This window comes from Silurus meridionalis, chromosome 8, assembly GCF_014805685.1.
Source record: "Silurus meridionalis isolate SWU-2019-XX chromosome 8, ASM1480568v1, whole genome shotgun sequence".
Lineage (NCBI taxonomy): Eukaryota > Metazoa > Chordata > Actinopteri > Siluriformes > Siluridae > Silurus > Silurus meridionalis.
In genome coordinates, this window is record NC_060891.1 from 17,558,810 (window position 1) to 17,579,966 (window position 21,157).

At 37.9% G+C, this 21,157-nt stretch overlaps 1 protein-coding gene across 4 annotated transcripts in view; it reads left to right on the forward strand.

The window, feature by feature from the left end:
• Nucleotides 1-20,788, forward strand: part of supt3h (SPT3 homolog, SAGA and STAGA complex component) — an 85,349-nt gene extending 64,561 nt beyond the window's left edge. For all 4 annotated transcript variants that reach the window (XM_046855442.1, XM_046855441.1, XM_046855445.1 and 1 more), the window contains 6 exons: nucleotides 1,344-1,419; nucleotides 3,161-3,273; nucleotides 3,819-3,929; nucleotides 5,198-5,353; nucleotides 8,076-8,186; nucleotides 20,296-20,788. In XM_046855442.1, coding sequence (XP_046711398.1) covers nucleotides 1,344-1,419; nucleotides 3,161-3,273; nucleotides 3,819-3,929; nucleotides 5,198-5,353; nucleotides 8,076-8,186; nucleotides 20,296-20,337 — 609 coding nt within the window. In that variant the 3' untranslated portion in view covers nucleotides 20,338-20,788. The remainder of the gene's footprint in view (nucleotides 1-1,343; nucleotides 1,420-3,160; nucleotides 3,274-3,818; nucleotides 3,930-5,197; nucleotides 5,354-8,075; nucleotides 8,187-20,295) is intronic.
• The last annotated feature ends 369 nt before the right edge of the window (nucleotides 20,789-21,157 follow it).

A 21,157-nucleotide genomic window follows, 5' to 3' on the forward strand; every position in this document is an offset into this window, starting at 1 on the left:
TGTATTTTCGAAGATGGAATTTCTAACGACTGCCAGCTAACTAAATAAAAAGGCTCCGGTTGGTTTGGGTGGGCTGCAAGTGATCTCTGCAGTTTCGATTTGGGCGCCGATCCCCGAGTTTGAGCTGGATGTCAGACTGTCCGCCGGCTGGAGGAGGAGATGCAGTGAGTCGCTATGACTGGTCTACAAAGCCAGCGCTCTCTTGAATTGTGGAAAAGTTTAACCTGTAGGACACAGGTCTAAAGGGAGAGTCATAAACTATAAGCCTTTTTTTAATGCACACCCTGCTAAACCCTGAAAGTCAGAGTTTGCCCCTTTTTTTTTTTTTTTTTTTTTTTTTTAAAACAGCACACATGCTGCTGGACTGCTCCGTAAATGTATGAAGTTGGTACAGGGTAAGGAAATGTCTAATTATAGGTGCTGACCTGCAATTTAACAGGTTGAGCCGTAAATTCAAAGCGAGGCCTGTTTGCTTGCTATTAAGCGTGTTAGTTATAGCTCAGTGCTCGCTTAAAGTCTGTAAAGACAGTAGTTCTGTTGTCGTGATATTTCACTATGCCACGTGGCTCCCACTAATGTAGGATATTTTGTATTTGGAGATTGATATAAAACTTAAATCAATGCCTAAAAACAAAACCTTAAGCCTTAAAAATAAAAAAAATGCAGCCTGCCACCTGATTTTTCAAGATGCCTGGCAGGGTGATGGAAGAGATTATTACACGAGGAACAGATAAGCACTTAAAGGTTTAACACTTACACCCTAAATTAATCTATTGTGCCGTTGACCACATTGTACACCTTTGTGCCAGGCAGTTAAGCCATAATGACGTACATGAAGACTGTAACTCCTTGTACCATGGTATTATTTGTAAATAACCCTTGCCTCCTGTAGTATTACAGGCCTTAACTATACAACAAGTGCTCTGTATGTGTGTTTGTGTGTGTGAGTCTTATGTGTCATATAAAGCGGTCTTCCATTCAGCGCACTACTGAATACACCTACTGAATGATTGATGATGCTGAGATGAGCTGAACTTTTTTATAGACTCTGTAATTTCGACTATTTCACGCCCCTCAGTACCATTTTCACCGTGACTCCGACTGGGAGTGGAGATTCCCTTCGCATGAGTTCTCGGCAGTCTACGCACGTGCACGCTCTTTGATGCCTCCAGGTGCACAGTAGTGCGTTTTGGTTTTACAACATGACATTATGTAATTAGCCGCAAGTCACTCTCACATTTACCGGAGCTGTGGGAGCTGCTCTGTGAAAGGTCAGCAAATCTGTGAGATAACGGAATTTGTCCTGAAGGGGAAAAAAATAATCTTATTTCTTTCATCTGCAGAGACTTGAAAAACAGACGAGGAATATGGACTCGGCACAGTATGCTGAGTTTTGCGAAAGCCGACAGCTTAGTTTTTGTAAGTATTCCTTGTATAATAAATGCATACTATAAAATACATTTAGACAATAAGATTAAATGGCAGTGATCTCGAACGAGAAGACTAAAATTAGCAGTAGTTTATAATAATGAAACTAATGTTAAGAAATGTGTGTTACAATGTCATAATGAGAATAAACTGAAACAAAACTACAACAACTGGAACAAAACCACACATAAGCATACTATAAGCAGCTGAATTCCTGATTTTCCCCAGTTTGGTCCACTGGCAATTCATCCACCAGCTAGCTCCCTCCATCATACAGTTCCCAACCAGGGAGAGTGAATCCTAGTATTATTCCTTTAAGGCACATGACACCACTCAACCATCATACCAGTCGTACCGTTTTTCAAACCGCTTCAACACAACACTAAGAAAAACTACTATCTGCCGTCTTCCTTATACATGTGCTCACAGGTACTCATAATTGGGTAGTATCAGGTGATTGGCAGGTGAGCACAAGTAAAAAAATTCCTCCTACGCAGGCAACAGGGCCAAATGTGCTCCTTTGACTCCCGGCCACAGATGGCTGTGGCATTGTCTGGAATTGTTGGAATCTCCGGCCAACAGGGTGGATGCTTTTCTGTTGTACCCTTTTTTTTTGTCCATAATAATCTACTGGGTTTTACATGTTAAGCACCAAATGTGGTAAACAGAGGAATTGTAACCTTTTTATGGAGATCATGCCATTTTACTGTGTGTAATCTCCTAATAAGGTTCTCATTTATAAGCTTATAAGCATGTCTGAACTATAAAGAAATGAAAAACAGGCATATCATTCTGTCATTTTCCTATCAAATTTGTTCCTTAAAATGTTGAAAACAAAAAAAAGAGGTAACAGCAAATAATCTAAAAGCCTATCAAGAAAACTTACATACTATAAAACTATAAATCTTTTTATTTTCATCTCAGGTGTCCCTGTTTCTACTGGACATAAAGCATGCCCCTAAGCTACAAAAAGGATTGTTTAAAGGTGATAATTCTATAGAATTTGGGTGCAGTCAGTGTAGAGCTGTGTGTCTGGAGAGCTCCGAGGTTTAAGAGCATGACTGCGGGATGTGAACACACCACCACTGGTTTGTGAAGGCCACATTCCAGCACTAATAACATGTTGACTGGCTTCAGACCTTACCAGTAACTCCGCTCTCTCCATTGGCATTGGTGTGTGCAACCCTGCAGTTCTCGCCTCGAGACAAGTGTGAAAGAACAAACATGAGCACCAAAAGTCATAAACCAGAATCAGAGCCCTAGTGCACATTCTCCTTAAATGCTGTGTAGACATAAACCCTGAAAAGCATATGACCTTTAAAAAAAAATAATAATAACAATGTCTTGTATGTTTTATCTGTCAGTCAGGAAGATAACTGTGTACCCCAAGCCAAAGTGAATAAGAGAAATTCATTTACAGCAGCCAGTGTTTTAGTTTTCACAGATGCAGAAATTAAAATTTTGCATTTGCATCCCTTTTTTTTTCTTTTTTTTGTTGTAATATGATGATGATGATCAATGATGATATTTCTTCTTGCAGAAGGACCAGCTTAAATTTTTTTTATTACCTTTTGGATAAATTATTAAATCCATATACTCTGTCAATATTCATAAAAAATATAAATTCTCATACCTAAGTATGTCTCTGGTGCTTGAATAGAGTACAGTAAAATACAGTATCATGTTTAATGCTGTTAATCATGTATGCCTTGTTTCTTTGACTCTGCTTAAGCTAAGAAGCTCTCCAAATTTCGTGAATGGTTGGACTGCAGCAGCCTAGACCTGAAGCCCAATGGGGTCTCCATGGAGATCCTGTCGTATCTTGCCTATGAAACAGTTGCCCAGGTAAACCGCTGAGTCAGTTCTTCTCCATGTGCATTCAGAAAGAGACTGAAGAATGTCAATGAATAATCAGAGTGTCCAGAATTGGCTTTTTTGCTTATTATTTTTAAAGCATTTATAGTATATACACAATACACTCACAGGCCACTCAGCTACGGCTGCATAATGTATTGTTTGTCAGTCGCTACAGTCATATTGGCCTTGCAGTACTGATATTTCAGAGGCCTGAGGCTTTAGATAAGCAGTATGTGGATGGTTTTGATAAATCGTGGCATTGGTACAATTCTACTGAAGACAAAAAAAAGATATGTAATAATAATTATAATTAATTAAATATTTTGTAGCAGCATCCAAATTCACTTCAGTAAAACAAACTAAAAGAAATTCACATACCAAAGAAAAATTGTATACCTTAATTTTAGTTCCACATTTCCCATTCCCAGAATATTCCAATTTCCTCAAATGTTTTTTAGTGAAGATTTCTTGTGCTGTGCTGAATAGTTTTTTCCCCTCATTACTCGTAATGATATTGTTGTCATTTCTCCTAGATTGTTGATCTTGCCCTTTTGGTTAAACAAGACATGACCCCCAAAACAGGCGACCCATTCATCCATGCCATATCAGCCACTTTTCTGCAGTACCACAGCTACGGGGCTGAGGTGAGCCACACACCATTCAGTTGTTTTAGACACTAGTTGTTTTCTGGATAATGTGTGTAAACATGATATCAGCTTCATTCACCCGGAGGACCTGAAGAATATGAGAGAAACTTGCCTGAGCTGCTGTATGCAATAATGATACTACTTAGGTCATTATTGTGTGCAAGTGTATACAGACCCAGTCCTGTTAATGTCTCTAAACGTTTATATTGGATCCAATCTTTCGAATTAAGACAAAGCTCAGACTCAGAGTGTGAAAGGGTTGCAGATTGTTCTGTTGGAAATGAAAATGGAAAGTTCATAAACTGTATTTCAATACCAGTTTTAATAATAAATGCTGTAACAAAGCACTTTACATGCATTTAGATGTAGTGCTAGTTAATAATTCTGTATTTGCTTAATAAAAACTATTACTAGTCCTATAAGTAGGGCTTGACCTTCAGCCAGCTGTTGCTGCCAAGTTTGTGCTAGGTGGTTTTGTACTGTGGGATCTTGTCCGTGGAGGGGCTTTTTTGTCGCTGCAACCACAAAACCTCTACTCACTTTCTCTCTCTCTCTCTCTCTCTCTCTCTCTCTCTCTCTCTCTCTCTCTCTCTCTCTCTCTCTCTCTCTCTCATTCTCTCTCGCTCTCTCTTTCTCATATTCGGACTCAGCCAAGGCCACTTTTGGTCTGGAAACACAAGTTGTATTCTACTATAGATTCCATTGTTGTTGTTTTTTACCTCCTAAACCTTGAGTGTCCCATGTGGAGGAATGTCACAGTAAAGCCAAATTGCACAATAGCTGTGGTCGTCTCAGTAGAGAAAGCCAGCAAGATCACCACATTTGTATAACACAAGAGATTTACCAATAAATAATGGGTGAAGTGTTCAAGTATAGCTTTTTAAACATCTCATTATAAGCTTGAATTCAAGAAGTAGATTGATTTCATGTACAAGATGAGAAGCTCCACCATAAATCTTGTCAGTGTAATGGCAATATAATTGTTATCGTGCATTTTTGGAAGGAGTCTCCAGTGTCAGTACTAAAGCTAAAGTCTTTGTGTTTTTAAGCTGCGTTTTTTGTCTTATTTACTTCAAAAGTGAGTGTGGGGGAGGGGGCTGATTCTGGTGATTAAACAACTGTTTAATGTGGCAACATTAAGTTGTTTTGTGTGCATGCTGTTGTGGAAATATAATCAGTTTTGGGGCGTTAATGGAATCATGCCACCTCGGCAGTGCCTGTATAAATGAATATCATTGTGAGATGTTCTGCTGTTTTATCTTTAGACTGCATCTGCCAAAAGAGAGATGGACTCACCAGAGAACACACCTCCTTCCACCCCAAGCTCCGGTCATCAGGCCAAACTTCACTCCGTGAACCAGGGTGACGGCTCAATCTGTCAGGACTCCAGCAGCAAGAGCAAACAGCGCAAGAGGAAGAGAGTAAGGGTCATGGGTTCATGGATGTGTTTTGTCAGATTGTTTCCCACTTTAGTTCTCACTTTATTTCTTTAGGGTCACTGTTACCCATTCGTAGTAAAGCATTCTTTCATTATCAATGTCATACGCTATCATTTTGTGTAGTCTACACACGAAAAGGACAATAAGATGATTTGATGGGAAAAAGAGAGGGACAAAAAAGCATTCATTTTGTTTAGGTTTTTTGGTGTGTGAGTGAAAAGCATTAATACGGATCATTTGTAGATGTCTGCATATAGACATGTTTATTTGGCTGCAGAGTTTTATTTATCTTGTTTTATTCTCGTTTATTGGGAAATATGGATGGTGGGGGGGGATTGGATGGGGAAAAAAAAGAAAAACAGCCACCCACTTGAAAGACTATTGATCAAGGAAGAAAATCTGGATCTTATTTTTCTGCAAGAAAAAATAAGTAATGTTTAACTAAGCTATGTTTATTCTACTGCACTGTAGCAGACAGCTAGATACTGCTGATTACAGTGATGTCTGAAATGCTGGAGAAGCACAAAAACACTTTTGGAAATATTTCTCAGGTTTATATTGAGCATTTTAGATGATTTTGACTTATGAAAATGTAGCAAATGTTGCTAATGATCTAATGATCTAATTCTGATTCGGACCGTCTTCAAAAGTTTACTGTGTGTGTGTGTGTGTGTGTGTGTGTGTGTGTGTGTGTGTGTGTGTGTGTGTGTCATGAGCACAAATCTCCAAAACCCCACTCAAAAAAAAAAAAAGAGTGGAGCAAATTACTCTAGCGACTTAATGCGCAATAGGATGTTCATAAAGCACATTCTACCCTTATAGTCAGTTGCTCACAAACTTTATTCATATAGTGTATATATATATTTATAATCGTATATAATCATACTAAAGTTGACATATTTTCAATTTAATCTAGAATATTTTTTACTGCAGATATTGGTACATTAACCATATAATTATGATTGTTATTTGAAATTATACACAAGAACTGTAATTAAATATGGTGGAGGTTTTTTATTTTTTATGAGAAAGCGTTTATTTAGAATTTATGAATGGAGTATCCACTGGCAGTGCTTCATAACTGTCTGTAGTAAAGCTTTTACTTTTCCTGAAACAGGAAGTCTTAAGTTTGAGGCTTTTGCTTAATGTAACATTTTTATTTTTATTATTATTTAAATATGAATTAAATTAGTCCTATTCCTTTTTTTCCTATATATAATTTTACAGAAATAGACAAAAAGAGAGGGTGTCATTTTTTTCTCTTGTTTCTCAGATGTTCCACAGTATAAAAATGTAGCCAGCAAGAAACAGGGAAATTTGTATGCGATTGTTAGATATTGCAAACATATTTGACTGTTGGATAATTGCTTTGAATTAAAAAAGGAATTAAATACAGAGGAATTAATACATTGGGGCATGGCTTTTTATGGAAGAAATATTGAGTAAGATTTGACCTAAAAATAAAACTTAAGACATTTGTTCTGGCTTCAATTCACTGGTTAATTTGATGAATTATGACCTTTCATTAAATAGGAAGTGCATGATGAAGTGCAATAATAAATGATAAAATTATAAATCTGAGCTACGGTAAATAAAATATTAAATCAGGTTTAAAGCTTAAACATATTTTAAGGTTATAGTACAGTACTGAAGTAAGATTTGCATACCTCAATGCCTAATAATAATAGCATACATAATATAATCTAGCTTTGTGCCCACCAAATTATGCAGTACATTTAGTTCTAGCATAGACACAGCGAAACAAGTGAGGTGCTGTAACCCTGCCCGATTATTCATAGACATGCTAATATATTAGCAGTGGTGTACATGTTTCCAAGTAAGTACATGTAATTCTCAGGCTTTAATTTCAAAAAGTGTTGAAATTGTTATGAATCATATGTAAATGTATAGAGAAGGTACTTTTTCCATTCGTCTGTAACTACCAGCGGCTCTTGCTCCTGCCATTTATGCATGCATAAATATTTTGCATTTGTGGATTCTACATATAAACCAGGAACTTGGAAATAAAAAATAATGATGAGCTTAAGCTATCCAGGGATGGGATAGGAAAGATATACTGTATGGTAAAATAACGAGGAAATTTCAGCGGTCATCACGATGCAGTCATCAGCATCCCAAAGTGTGCATGTAGAGTGGAAACGCTGGCAGGGATATGTGCATTACACTTTCTCATATGTCCTGCCATGTCTTTTTTTTTTTTTTTTTTAAACCACAGCTGATTTATTGCAAGAATGAAAACAGGGAAGCTGTTTTTCCTTTCTTTTTCCCCCTCTCTCTCTCTTTCTCTTTTTTTGTAAGATATATTGAGTTCCTTTCTGCTTTAAGTCAAACACATTCAGAGCATTGAGCACAATTATTGGTCCTTTCCTACAGCAGATAGTTAACTAACATTTACTGTCAGCTCTCTATATATCAAATAAGCGTCTCTGCTGAAAGTGCATAAAGCACTAGCTGACGCATAGCAGTTACACGGCTGAGAGGTGAAGGCTTGAGCGAGCGCTATGCTTGTTATCTAATTCTGATCCAGACCGTCTTCAAAAATGTACTCTGTGTGTGTGTCGTGTCTGGACGGCCTCCTCTGGCTGTGTTTGTGTGTTAAACGGCCTGTCTCCCACTGTGTTTTTGATTTAGTAATAATACAGCCTGTGTGTGTGTATGTGTTTTTTCTCCCTCTTCGTTGCAGAGCGCAGCAGCGTGTGGCGCGGAGGCTCAGAGCAGTGCCATCCAGCCCGGCCACATCAGAGAGGCCATCAGGCGCTACAGCCACAAGATTGGCCCACTCTCCCCCTTCTCAGTACGTAATAACAGAGCCGTAAAAGAGTTATATTTATAATCGCAGCACAGCCCCATTTTAAAGTGGTCAAACTCTAAAGTATTGGAATTGTTGAGCGCAATTTGTGGTCAGTGTAATTTTCCTTGTAAAGAGAAAAAAAAAAAGGCACATAATATTTTGCTGAATTAAATGTGTCATTTCTATACATTTCGGATATGCAAGTTATTTCATTTTGCTACTATGACTTTTCTAAAAAGTTAAAAAAGAAATGCCTTCTCATTCTGTTCGCTTGTGTACATCATTCTAAAGCTCACTGTTGGAGAGTTATAATTTTGCACAGTGCGCAGGAGTGTGGGTGTCGTAAGTGCTAGTTTGCCCGTGTGAAATGGTTCCTGGGGTGTTGTGAGAGTTCTCACAGCCAGTGTGGAGTGTGTACTATTGTGGTCAGCGTGTAATTCACAGGTAATGAGCTGTTTAGCAATGACCTGAGATTACAAAATCATTGCCAGTTAAATCCAGCCGCCCTCAGAGACGCATGCTGGGATAATCCAAACTCTATAGTGCTCATATTTCTTTTGGATTATTATTATTTTTAATCTGAGCTTCTTTGTGATTAAATGTAATGAGTGGCTGGTAAATACACCAATGTATTTTTCCAGTAAATAAGGGAATATAGTAAGCACATTCAAACTTAATCTGGATGGTTGCAGTATCCAAGCATCCAAACTCCTTATTAGGACACAAGTCTGTACAGTACATCCTTGGTAGAATTTGTGTTTCCTATCATTTTCGGGTACTGACATGCTCGTTATGTATCACCCTTCTGCCAGTGCGGTTTCTCTCGCCCTCCTCTCCTGCTTTATTTATCCTGACACTCTGCTTCTGTTTGGATCTTCGGTACTTCTGACTCACATTCTGCTGTTATGAATGGCTCCATGTTGAATACCCTAAAGATTTGCTTTAAACTGCTCCAGCTTTAGTGAATATGCTCATCTGGATGGTGTATATTTGTCCCATAGAATTACATTTACTTACATTTACGGTATTTAGAAGTCACCCTTTGTACAGAGCAACTTGCAGAAGTGCTTTGATTCTCTATCTATATATACACACTGTGATGCTGGACATGGACAAGACAATGGGTCAAGAGTATTATCATTATAAATAAAAGTGTGTTGGAGAGACACTATAACTATAATCATACTTTTAATAATAAGAATAATTAGAATGCTCTGTTAGTTGACTTTTGCTTTTAAAATACTCAGACAGCGTTTACACTGGGTAATTAATGCAGTTTTTAAAAGTAGTTCATTTAAATCCCATAGAAGTCTACAGCTGAATTTTTATTGCAGGAGATGTGCTGAAGTGTTCATGTCAGATTAAACATGACAAACGAATGCATTTACATAGACAGAAACGTTTCCATACGGTAATTTCCGGACTCTAAAGCGCACCCTTATATAAGCCGCACCCACTGAATTTGACAAATATTTTTATTTTTAACATAAATAAGCCTCACCTGTCTATAAGCCGCAGTGTACTTTACACAGGATTTAACGAAAGACACATTACACACGGTGTAACGGGTGAAATATGTTGCGCTTCTATTAGGAGCATAGCGGTATTTTGGGAAAAGACCGGCACTGCATTCTTCTGGTATTACTGCATGTGTGGAGAACGAGGATTATGTCCTTTTTATTTTCTAATGCTCATTTCTAAGTTTCTTTGACTAACCCATAATGCTGTTGCAAAGAAAAATAAAAAAGCACGAGTTTTGGAAACCTGTCTGTGCTTATATGATTTCTGTTGCAACTGGAGTTTTAGTGAGCTCTCCCTTCACCCAGACTCAACGCTACAACGGCTTGTATCTAAACAGTAGCCTACCAAGAAAGTTGGTGCATTAATGTACGAGTTTTCCGAGGTACGAGCGGTCATTCGGTCGATTCTAGATGGCGAAGCAAAGCCAGAAAGCGAAGATTGTGACGAAAATTAAGATAAGCAAAAAAACCATTTTTTTTAAGTTTAGGGATACGTAGTGTACAGGAGTGATGGTAAAAAAACGAGTTTTCCCTCCACCTCCGCTTATTGCCTCTACCCCCCCTCCACACACACACACCACCAGCGTTTTCGTTAGCTCAAGTCGTCTCATCTCTAAGGAAAATACACTGAATAAAACCTTATTATATCTTTACATACTCTTTCTATTATGTTTTATACAAGATTTGTTATTTAGAAATGTATTTTTCCAATTTAATAACATGCAACATACGGATTAATGCCATTTTAAGTATTTTCAATATGGAAAACTGATTTGATATGAGATTGAGATACAAGCTCAACCATGGAACGAATTAAACTCGTAGGTCAAGGTACCACTGTATTTCTCTGGGGAGTTTATCTTTTGTCATCGTCGTGTGCCACCGGTGGAAGTTTTTCTCCCAATGCCGTGCAGCTCAGAACACAGGTGAGGTGCGTTTTTTCGTTTCCGTTCGGAAATTTCATTGGTCTAATGTTATGTCGCTCAGTTTTTTGGTTTGAAGATTGTGAAACCGGGAAAAACCTAGGAAAAATCCATAAATTAGCCGCTTCGTTGTTTAAGCCGCAGGGTTCAAAACATGGGAAAAAAGTAGCGGCTTATAGTCCGGAAAATACGGTAGCTAATCCATGAGTTTTGATTCATCATGTGTTGTCCTTTTATTTGTAGTCTTTCGATGAGGTCTATTTACTTTATAAACAATTATTTGTGGTTACAATGAACCAGGCTGAACATACACTTTCTTTTCATTTTTCTTTTCTTTTCTTTTTATTTATTTATTTATTTATTTATTTATTTATTTATTTATTTTTAAACATCCTGTGCCACTCTCACCCCTGGCTTGCTCATTGGGGATCTTAATCTACATTTAGATTTTAGAAAAATTGCTTTGTGACAATATTTTTTATAGCACCTCACAGATACTCCTGAATTGTGTTGAATCACAGTTCATCTGAATGAACTTCTTATTTCCAGTAAAGCAGCTGTTTGTCTTCATTGTGTTCACCAGAAGGGAAGCATGCATACTGGGTCATTTCTTGTTGACAGCAGCAATGAAGTTCCTCTTAACTCATGATGTCACTCGCTAATATTTATTTATTTATTTAATCATTTATTTATTTATTTAGTTATTTATTTTTATTTTTCTTCCCCCAGGAAGTTCAAGTCCCAGGATTTGCTTAAGTATGATGGAGTATAAAGTCTGCTGACCTTTCTTGAATATAAATGATCTGTTAAATATTAAAGTTTCATTATCAAAGAGGCTTGATCAAATTAAGGAAGCTGTAGTCAGTGTTTCAGTGATTGCTTTACTATAAATCTGAGGTTGCATGTTTAAAAAAAAAAAAAAAGGAAACTATAAAGCGCATTAGTATCCCCCTATATTGTTTAATATATAAAACAGGTTTTCCAACCTATGATGATGAGTGAAGGTTTCCAGATGTTCTTATAGTGGCATTGGGGTTTTGATGAGTTGCGCATAGTCCGTCACCAGCAATGGCACAGAAATAATTAGGTGTGTGTGTGTGTGTGTGTGTGTGTGTGTGTGTGTGTGTGTCTGTCTTGGGCTTGGAGTGGAGGCTGAGTTGTCTTGTAATTGGTTTGGTTTTATTGCAACTGGAGCCAGTTTAAGACCATGATTAATTGTCCCAATAAGTAAATTTCACTCTGGCCTTTTACCACATGTCTAGTGTTTAAATTTTGAAGATAAAATGAAGTTCATGTTTGGGAGTCTGTGCTGAAACTCTTGATTTTGTTTATCATTAGGAATTGTAGGCTAACCAGGTGAATTTAAGTATTAACTCTAAAAGTGTGTGTGATTTTAAACTATCGCTTTATTATGGGGCTCATTAAAAATCTGGTAATAGTTTTAGATTCCATAGAGCTGTGTGTCAATATGATTTAAAGATTTTATCTGCCTCTTATTACAGCACTCATTCAGAGATAATTAACTTTGAAATTGAATTAAGGCTCTAATATAAAAGGAAAATTCAAAGCTCATTCAATTCTCCCCCTAGTGTACGCATGCATACACAGAGCAGCCAGCTTCCCCAATCAGTAGAAATGAAAACATCATACTTTGTTTGAGCGTTTGCTTTCATCACCCAGGTTTGTTTATTATTCTGTGTGGTAATTTTGCATCTCTTGAGCTTTCTTTATAGCTTTCCATTCTTCCCAAGAAACCAAAGTTGGTTTAAAGCTCTATACTTGGTTAATATTTAATGCCAAATTATATCACACCTGTTCAGTAATAAACTTTATTTTAGTAAAGTGAGTTACTGTTGGAAAGCAGTTGTTTAGGGGTTTTTGTTTGTTTGTTTGATTGTTTTTGCCCTGTATATCAAACCAGCTCCAACTGTAACAGCAACAAATACCTCGAGACTACTGAAATGAAAAAAAAAAAGAGTAAAAAGCAAAACTGAAGCAGATTATGTTATTACAACAGATACATTTTCACACATGGCCAAGGGCATGACTCTGCACAGAAAAGTCTTCATTGTCAGCCTTCACACAGACGTTTAACCTTTTTTAGAAGTTATATAGAAGTTGCCGTGGCTGCAGGATTCTGTACCTTACTTGTGGTTTGCTTGAGTCTCAGTGTACGGAGAGATTTGTGCCAAAGACAGCAGACGTCGAAGTGATGCGTCTCAGCTCTTGTTTATTGCCCCATCGTCTCCGTATCTCACTGTGAGGACAGACATCTCGTGCTGTGCTGCTGGCATGCACAGAACCAAGGGCTTCAATAGGGCCGTGCCCTTCTCAGTGCCTCACTAACGCTCCACTAAATGCCCCATTGAACCAGTTTTATGTCTCTGAATTTCCCGTTCCATCCTTAGAGCTGGCACTAGACGTTGCTTCCTGTTCTAGGTGTCTCAGAGGCCATTCAAAACCTTCTGCTAACAATTGCACATTTACAAGTGGAGCCATTCTTCCCTGTGGTTTGAATACCTTGTCATTAAAGCATGAAATTGCCCGTTTGGATGTCAAGTGAACAGCTAAGACTGGCAGAATCGTACCGTACATAATAAGTCAACTGGAAGGGGGGAAAGACATTCAGTAGCTGTCCAGAAGGCTGTATATTATCCAAATGATATCCAAACCTCCCTGGGCCGGAACACAACTCTGGAGCCTATGAGGTAAAAAAATAATATTTATTGTTTAACTAAGTTTATTGAATATAGAGAAGAAGAGGCGCCTCAAACAGCGGATGGTTTACGGACATTGGAAAGCGCTTTGTATATTCTGTTTTTCATTTTAAACCCAAACCCGTGTTGGCAGACCCTCCTTTTATATTTGTTGAAATGTTGATATGAAAATCCTATACCATACAAAGCATGTCGCCAAGCATTTGTTACCAAATAGCCTTTTCTGTTTTTTTTTTTCTTGCATTTATGGAACTATTTTTTATTATTTTTTTGCCTTCTATTATTTCTGAATACGGTCTCATATTCCAGGCTTTGCTAGAAGAACGTTTCTTTTCCGAGATGCATCTGATTTACACTTTTTTTTTTTTCTTTTTTCCCACATGCTGACCCCAGAATCCCACTTCACAGTGAGGTGGTGTACAGTACGAGCCATTAAGCCTGGGCTTCTGGAGATGCACTGGCTGGGTTTTACCTCCCCAAAACACAAGGCTCCTCTGCACTATAACCGCTCTAATCCTTTGCCCAGAAATCTCAGCAGTGCTTCTTTACTGTAAATCATCCTGTGTTTACATTTTCGTTTCCAGGTCAGGCTCGTAGAGTTTACACTTATAACGTTTGGCTGAGTGTGCACAATAAGATGACAATTTACAACGACTTATACACCTTTAAAAAGAATCTGCGTGGTAAATAAATTGCCCCCTCGTATCTAGTTTATGACTGTGTTTCATCTATATACTTTTAGCAGCCACGGCGTGATTGGGATGCCCTGGATAGAATTTGACATCTTTTCCAGATCACGCATGATTTGGAATTGACCAGGGAGAAACCCTGCTTTTCATTTGACAGCCCTTTGAAAACCACAGAGTGCTTTTACTGCCTGTTCTGTGGGTGTGAAAACTTTCTGCCTGTCATATTTGGGTATACCAGTACAGCTCAGTAAATTGGCCCAGATTGAAGATTGAAGACAATGATACAGAGAAGATGATCCAAAGCAGCTGAACTCTGTCACACTTGAACCTTTGCCCTCTTATCCACATTTTCTCCATTATATCCACTTCTCTAGCTGAAGACGTCTAAAAAGAGAAGAGTCTGAAACTCATTGTTCTGTTCAGACAGATGTGGCAGTCAGAGAGTGGTGTAGTCCTGTTCACATACTTGTATAGAATCTCAGTGTCTCTCGACCGCTCTCTCTCTGTCTCTGTTACTCTCTTATGTTTTGCCCTTCCCATAGTCCTTTTGGTAATTGCAAGGCGCCAGTACATATACAGTCTCTCACACACAAAGATTTCAAACACACACATCCCCACATCTGTGCTATGCCACTCATGAATATGCAGGAGCAGGAGTGCCGTTTCCTGTGGCGGCTCATTATTGCAAAGAGACATGCGCGTTCATGCTATTTAACCCTATCTTATCTTTATTTTGGCTTCCAGGTTCTTAGTTGTACTTTTCCAGGCTTTCAATCTTTTTTTTCCCCCCACTAGTCTTTGTGTCCCGTGTCCAGAGCAAGAATTTATAGTCTTGTTTCGTGCTGAAGGCTTGAGACTTGTTTCTGACCTGTGTCCCGGCCTCCACGCTTCACATAAATACAAAGACAAAAGCTAAACTATAGCTGGCACTCGACTTGAAATATGTGTACTGTTTCCTTTTCTGGAACACGTTGGGGCTTTGCTTTGTTTATTCCCGCAAACAAGGGATTTTTGTCCTCAGACTTTGGGTTGTCTCTTCGCGGGTACAGTGAAACGGCGATGATTTGGAGCACGGCACACTCGGCGCACACAGGCAGTCTCAACAAAGACTATACATGGCAAATTGTTTATGACACGAGATAAACAGCATGTGATGGGCCTCAGTTTTATTGTGCATCAAGAGAGGAGGACGACAGAGTGATATTCACACTAATGTCTTGCATGTGTGATTTTGCCGCCGGTTTGAGGCTGATAATTCGAGCGTCATCTCTCCGTGCCTAAGAGGCCGCTTGTCTCTCACATTCAGATGACTGGCCCGGTCTCAGGAGCCAGTGAGAGGACACGGCACATCTGATCAAAGATAAAGTCCCGCTTACCAAGGTCATCCATCTCCATTTTTCTTTCTCGGTCCTGGCACTGGTGCAATAGTGTGGACTGGAAGAGAAGTGTGCAAACAGTCTCATTCCACACGCAAACAAGCCCCAGAGAGCAGCAGAAAGAAACGCTCTTTTAACTCCACTCTTTTTTTTTTTTTTTTTTTTATTCCCACACATCAAGAAAGCTGTGACTTCAGTTGTGATCTGTACCTCCTTTCATCAACTTCTGTTTTCTGTTATGTACAGGAATACAATGACTATTTAACTAAGAACCTTCCTCTGACTGCTGATTCATTCTTTTTTCTTTTCTTTTTTTTTACGATTTCTTTGCTGAGAATCTCTTGCTCTGGCGCCGTTGAACATACTGAGCATTGTTTTTTTATCAGTCTGTCAATAAATGTTATAATAAGTCCTAAACCAGGCATAGGAGCATACTACAGCATGAACATTAGGGTAGAGCCGTGCAGGTCTCTATAAGCTTTTCTAAGAACTTATTATTGTTTTTTTTTAAAACAAGCAAACTGACAGTAAGCAGCTGATGTAGATTTACATTTATTCATTAGGCAGACTTTTTTTTAAAGTGACAAGAAATACAGTTAAGGAATACAACACGCAATTTATAATAAGAGGGCAATAAACACAAGAACTACCTGTTATTAGGGTTTCAAATAGTAAAAGCTAGGATGGATGGACGGATAGATGGATGGATGATTGAATGAATGATTGAATGAATAACTAACTGACTGACTGACTGAATGAATTGATGGATGGATGAATGAATGAATGAATATCAGTACACAGCAACGAAATGCACTTTAGCATCTACCAGAAGTGCAAATAGTAGCAATTGTGCAAATTGAGAAGTGCAGATAAATATGAAGAGAACACATTTTTGTACATGATATTTAAAACTAGCTAAACATTTGTTATATAAATTTATATTTTTTTATTTTGAATCATACATTATAAATTACACATTTTTGTTTTATATTACATGTACATTGTTTTATATTACATATAGTGTTTTATATTACATCTACATTGTATCGATGTTTAAGCAATCAACAGGCCAAAAGTTCAATAAAATTCTCTCTGTGGTTAAAAAAAATAAATAAATAAATAAATAAATAAATAAATAAAAAAAAACTAAAAAACATTCTAAATAAATAAGTGAGGGGGAAAGGATACAGAATGAAAAAGGCAGTAATTTACTATAGAAAATGGTTCATTTTATTTTGTACCAAACTTTATCTAGATCAACATTGTCTTGTTCCCAAGACTTGTGAGTCAGTAAGATCCAATTGGGCAGGACTGTGGAAGGCGCCTCTGATTTAAACCGGCCATTTGACTCATGGCTTTATTACTGTTATTTGCAGACATTATTGGATTTTCAGACTCTGGTGACTTTATTTGGACACTAAACACGCTGAATTATCTATTGCATTTGAGCTGGGATGCAAAGTTTGAGCTAACTAATATATAAAAGTGTTCATATACAGACATCAGAATATGTCAGAGAAGTTTTAAGGGTTTGAATATAGCAGACATGAACATGTTTATCCCTGTAGAAAATCATTATGTGATGAAATTCTCTGAACATTTCTATATTTAGTTTAGCATGTGTAATTTTTCTTCATGCGTGTTCTCAAACAAACGTATTCATTTGGAACATACAAATCAAATCTAATGCAGCACATGTTGCAGACATGCATGTGGTGGCCATTCTCTCTACAAGCACAAGGTACAGTGTGCATTCCGAGTAACGTCTTCCAGACCTCGCACCTCCACTCATTCCCAGATTTCTGATCTGTAAGCTTGTGATTTCAGCAGAGCTCATAATGTGCATGGACAATAAAATGAGCCGAGGGCAGTTTCCGAGCTACTGAAATGCATTTTTTTTTACATCATGGCTCCCGTTCAACACACTGTCTCTTCCTTCTTGTCCTGTCAGCAGGCGGTATTTCATCAGAGTGCCTGCTCTATGGCCGCTCTCTGCACACATGCGGTCTCCCACTGCCCCTTCTTGCACATAGCTTTTTCCTCCCACCTCCCACCCCACCGGTTTTTCTTGGACACTGTCAACACGATTTGCCCCGGCATAGCTGTGGACGGCGGCAGCGGCCTGCCACCCACTGCCAAGGCCAGGAGCCTGGATGAGTGGAACGTGTGTGTGTGTGTGTGTGTGTGTGTGTGGGGTTGGCTGGCCTGGATATGAGGACCTCCACGGAGTGTTTCCATAAGGGGGAGAGAGAAGACCTTACTTAGCACTATTTAACTGCAAAATTGAGATTTATGAATGACCAGGCGGAGGCTTCGCCAAACACAGTTTGCAGAGCGACTTTAAAGTATGAAAGTAGTATTTATCATCAAGCGAGACCTCATTTTGATAAACTATGTGTAACATCTATACTTTTGATGGTGCTATTAATGCAATTTAGAGAAAGCGTAGAACATGAACGATAGCTGTTTATTTTATTTTATTTTTGACTGTATGTATATTACAAACCAAAGAAAAGTGAGCAGAGCATAGCAGAGTGACTGGTCTACCTCTTCCCTTTTTTCCTGCTGTATTTCCCTCTTTTACTCTTGGGAGAATTACTTTTAGTTTTTACTTTCTTTGTAGAGCAGTGAGTTTTTGCACACTGTGAGGAAAGTGGAGCCTTGCAACCATTTCCATGTTTTTTTGCACAGTATAAATAATTAGTTAAGGGAGGATTGGAAGTACAGATGGCAAGGAGGAGTATTATGTGAGACAGTCGGATTTAAAATAAATTCCATGCAGGAAGGAACTCGTCCTTGAAATATAATTCAATTACTTGTTATAAAGAAAAAAAAGAAGACATTTTAAATTGATATTTCTGTTGCTCTCAGAAGCACAGTTAAGTTAAACATGCATTTTAGTGTTGCATTAAAGGGCACCAGTCTTTCATTAGAAAGCACTTGTAGCTAATTTAGTATAATATTGTCTACAAAATAAATTTTTTATAAATGGAGTACAATCATTGAAATATCTACCTTAATAGTAATTTCATTGTTTTTAGTATTTGGGATGTCCCCTTTTGAACTCCTTAAGTTTTGCACAAAATGTTTCACTCCATTTTAGATGAAAACTATCGTAGCATCTGAACACATACTACAATAGAAGAGATTAGAGATGAGGGAAATCTGAGTTTTTTATACAAAACAGCTGAAAAAAAAGGAAATTTACAGAACAGTTGAGGGAAGATGGGAACAAAATCCCAGATTTTCAGTCTGCCGTCAGACTTTTGGACCCCACTGTATACTATGTGCACTGTCAGAGGTTTTTTTTTGTTCCATTTCCACTCACAGAACACATTGTATTAAAATTGTAATTAGCAAGAGGTTTGTATTAAATCCTTCTATTGACCAGTTCAACAGACATAATAAAACTCAATCAATAGAATATCTCCAATAATAGAGTTGTGACAAAATTTGTGACCAAATGCTTCAAAATCACATCTCTTGGCTCTGCTTCAACAAACCTTGGGAGTTCCCAGACCTCGAACAGAGAGCCACGAGTGAAAAACACTAAACAAAATAACACTTCTTGAGTCAGTGTTGACACAATTATTCACTCAAGCACAATACAATTATTATTTTTGTTATATTTGTTACTCAGTGAATAGAACACCATGCACCAGCTGCATTTATTCATCCCTAAACATGATTCCAAGTAATTTTGTGAAAGGTGTTTGTGCTGTGTTTTATCAGCCCTGATGGCTGTGTATTTGTGTCATTTCCGTATGAACACTAGGCTCAGACGCAAGCTTCATTTTTGCTGGTTGTAGTTGCAAAGTGCTGATCCTGTAATTTTGCTCACAGATAATAACACTATTAAACAGAAGTCCCAAGCAAATCAACAAGCAACCATGGAGGACTGCGGTACAGGAATCTGTCGTTTAAAAGTTCCAGGTTGGCCGTGTGGGGGTGGGAGATTTCACGATTCCTCCTCTATCTTCTGAACTCTTCCTCAAACTCTGTATTAAGCATCGTCACTTGATTTTTTTTTCCCCAGACTACTTTTCCAGTGTACCAGCCAGTTCATGTTGTTTCAGCCTGCATTTTGTTTTAGGAGATGTTCTTAAAGACCAAACTGGCAGTGGATTGAAATAAAGACAAACAAGCCACATAAATAAAAAGCAACATTTTATTGATTTATTTATTTATTTATTATTTGTTTCTCATTAAAGTTTAGTTTTCTGTTTCGTTTCCTTCATTATAGCTATTGAAATTGGAATTATTTGTGATTTTGTAATTTTGTATTATTTTTTAGATTAATTTAAACTTATTTATTTATTTATTTTTAAATAAATTATTTATTTGTTTTTTGTTTTGTTTTTTGAGCAAAATTCCACACATTGAAATGCATTGAGTTTAGTCTAATATTATGGTCTGGTTTGCTGTATAATCCTTTTTATTTTTGTTTTATTTTTATTTTTTTCTCATTCGGTAGTTCTGATTGTTTTAAGTATTCAATGAAGTCATATTGAACAGCTTTTTTTTGTGTTTGCATCTATTAGAGCTGCACATGTTGTAAAGCACTTCCACTTCACTGAAATTTGGAGTCTAATTTATCAAAGTCTGTGAATTTCCCTAAACAGATTCATGAACCACTTGTTAACCACACTTTTCTTAACTCCATTGCCAGGAGACGTGAATGGTGTCTTATAACCCACACAACCAGAAATACTCTGATTAAACATAAAAGAAGGGAAAAGCCTTTCGTTCTAGCCAGTGTTGTCTACAAAACCGGAAAACAAGAGCCTGCCTCTTGCCTCTGTGGAGCTCGAGTGCTAATACATAACAGATCTCTCTCTCTCTCTCTCTCTCTCTCTCTCTCTCTCTCTCTCTCTCTCTCTCTACCAGAGTGCCTACCGCCCGAGCGGCATGACTTTCCTGGCCTGCTGAAGGGGAGCGACGGTGTAATGGAGGGATGCAAAAGAAACGAGTGCCATGTGTGTTGCAGAGCTTCTCACCTCTTCTGTCCCCCCACTGCTGAAGCTTAGGGCTGAGAGCAGCACTATATGTTCTACTCTATAACACTACACCCTAGAGGTGCTCTTTTTCGTTGGAAAACTCACAGCAGAGCGTTTAACTGGTTCCTGTTTACATCCACCATATTCCTCACTCCCTTCATTATTCACATATTCTACCATGTATGCCTGATTTCATTATTGGCAGAAATTATTTTATGATTTTCTTTACACTTGAAGTCATTTATTTTGTACTTTATGAGACAGTAATTAAGTTTGCATCATGGTCTTTTTTTTTCTACTTAGGTTGTGTTTGTCTTTTATCTTGAAGTAATATCATTTATAACCCGGTCAATTTCAATAAAATAAATGATGCCTGCCTTTTCTGTCGGTGTCTAAAGTGTGTGTTAATGTGCAGATCTCAGTCCTACGATGCAAAAGCAACAAAAATGTATACACTACATGGACAAAAGTTTATAGACACCTGACCATAAGATTTGTTGGTGTTTTTTCATTAACCTACCATTCCATATTTATTCCATATTTGCTGTTATAATAACATCCACTCTTCTGGACCCACACTGGACTCCACCGGAGTGTGTTTTTTTAAGATTTGTGCTCATTCGCCCACAAGGCCCTTTGTAAAGTCAGGTACTGATGTAGGGTGAGGAGGCCTGGGTGCAGTCCATTTCAACTCTTTCCAAAGGTGTTTAGTAGGGTTGAGGTCAGAGCTCTATAGCAGGTCACTCAAAACC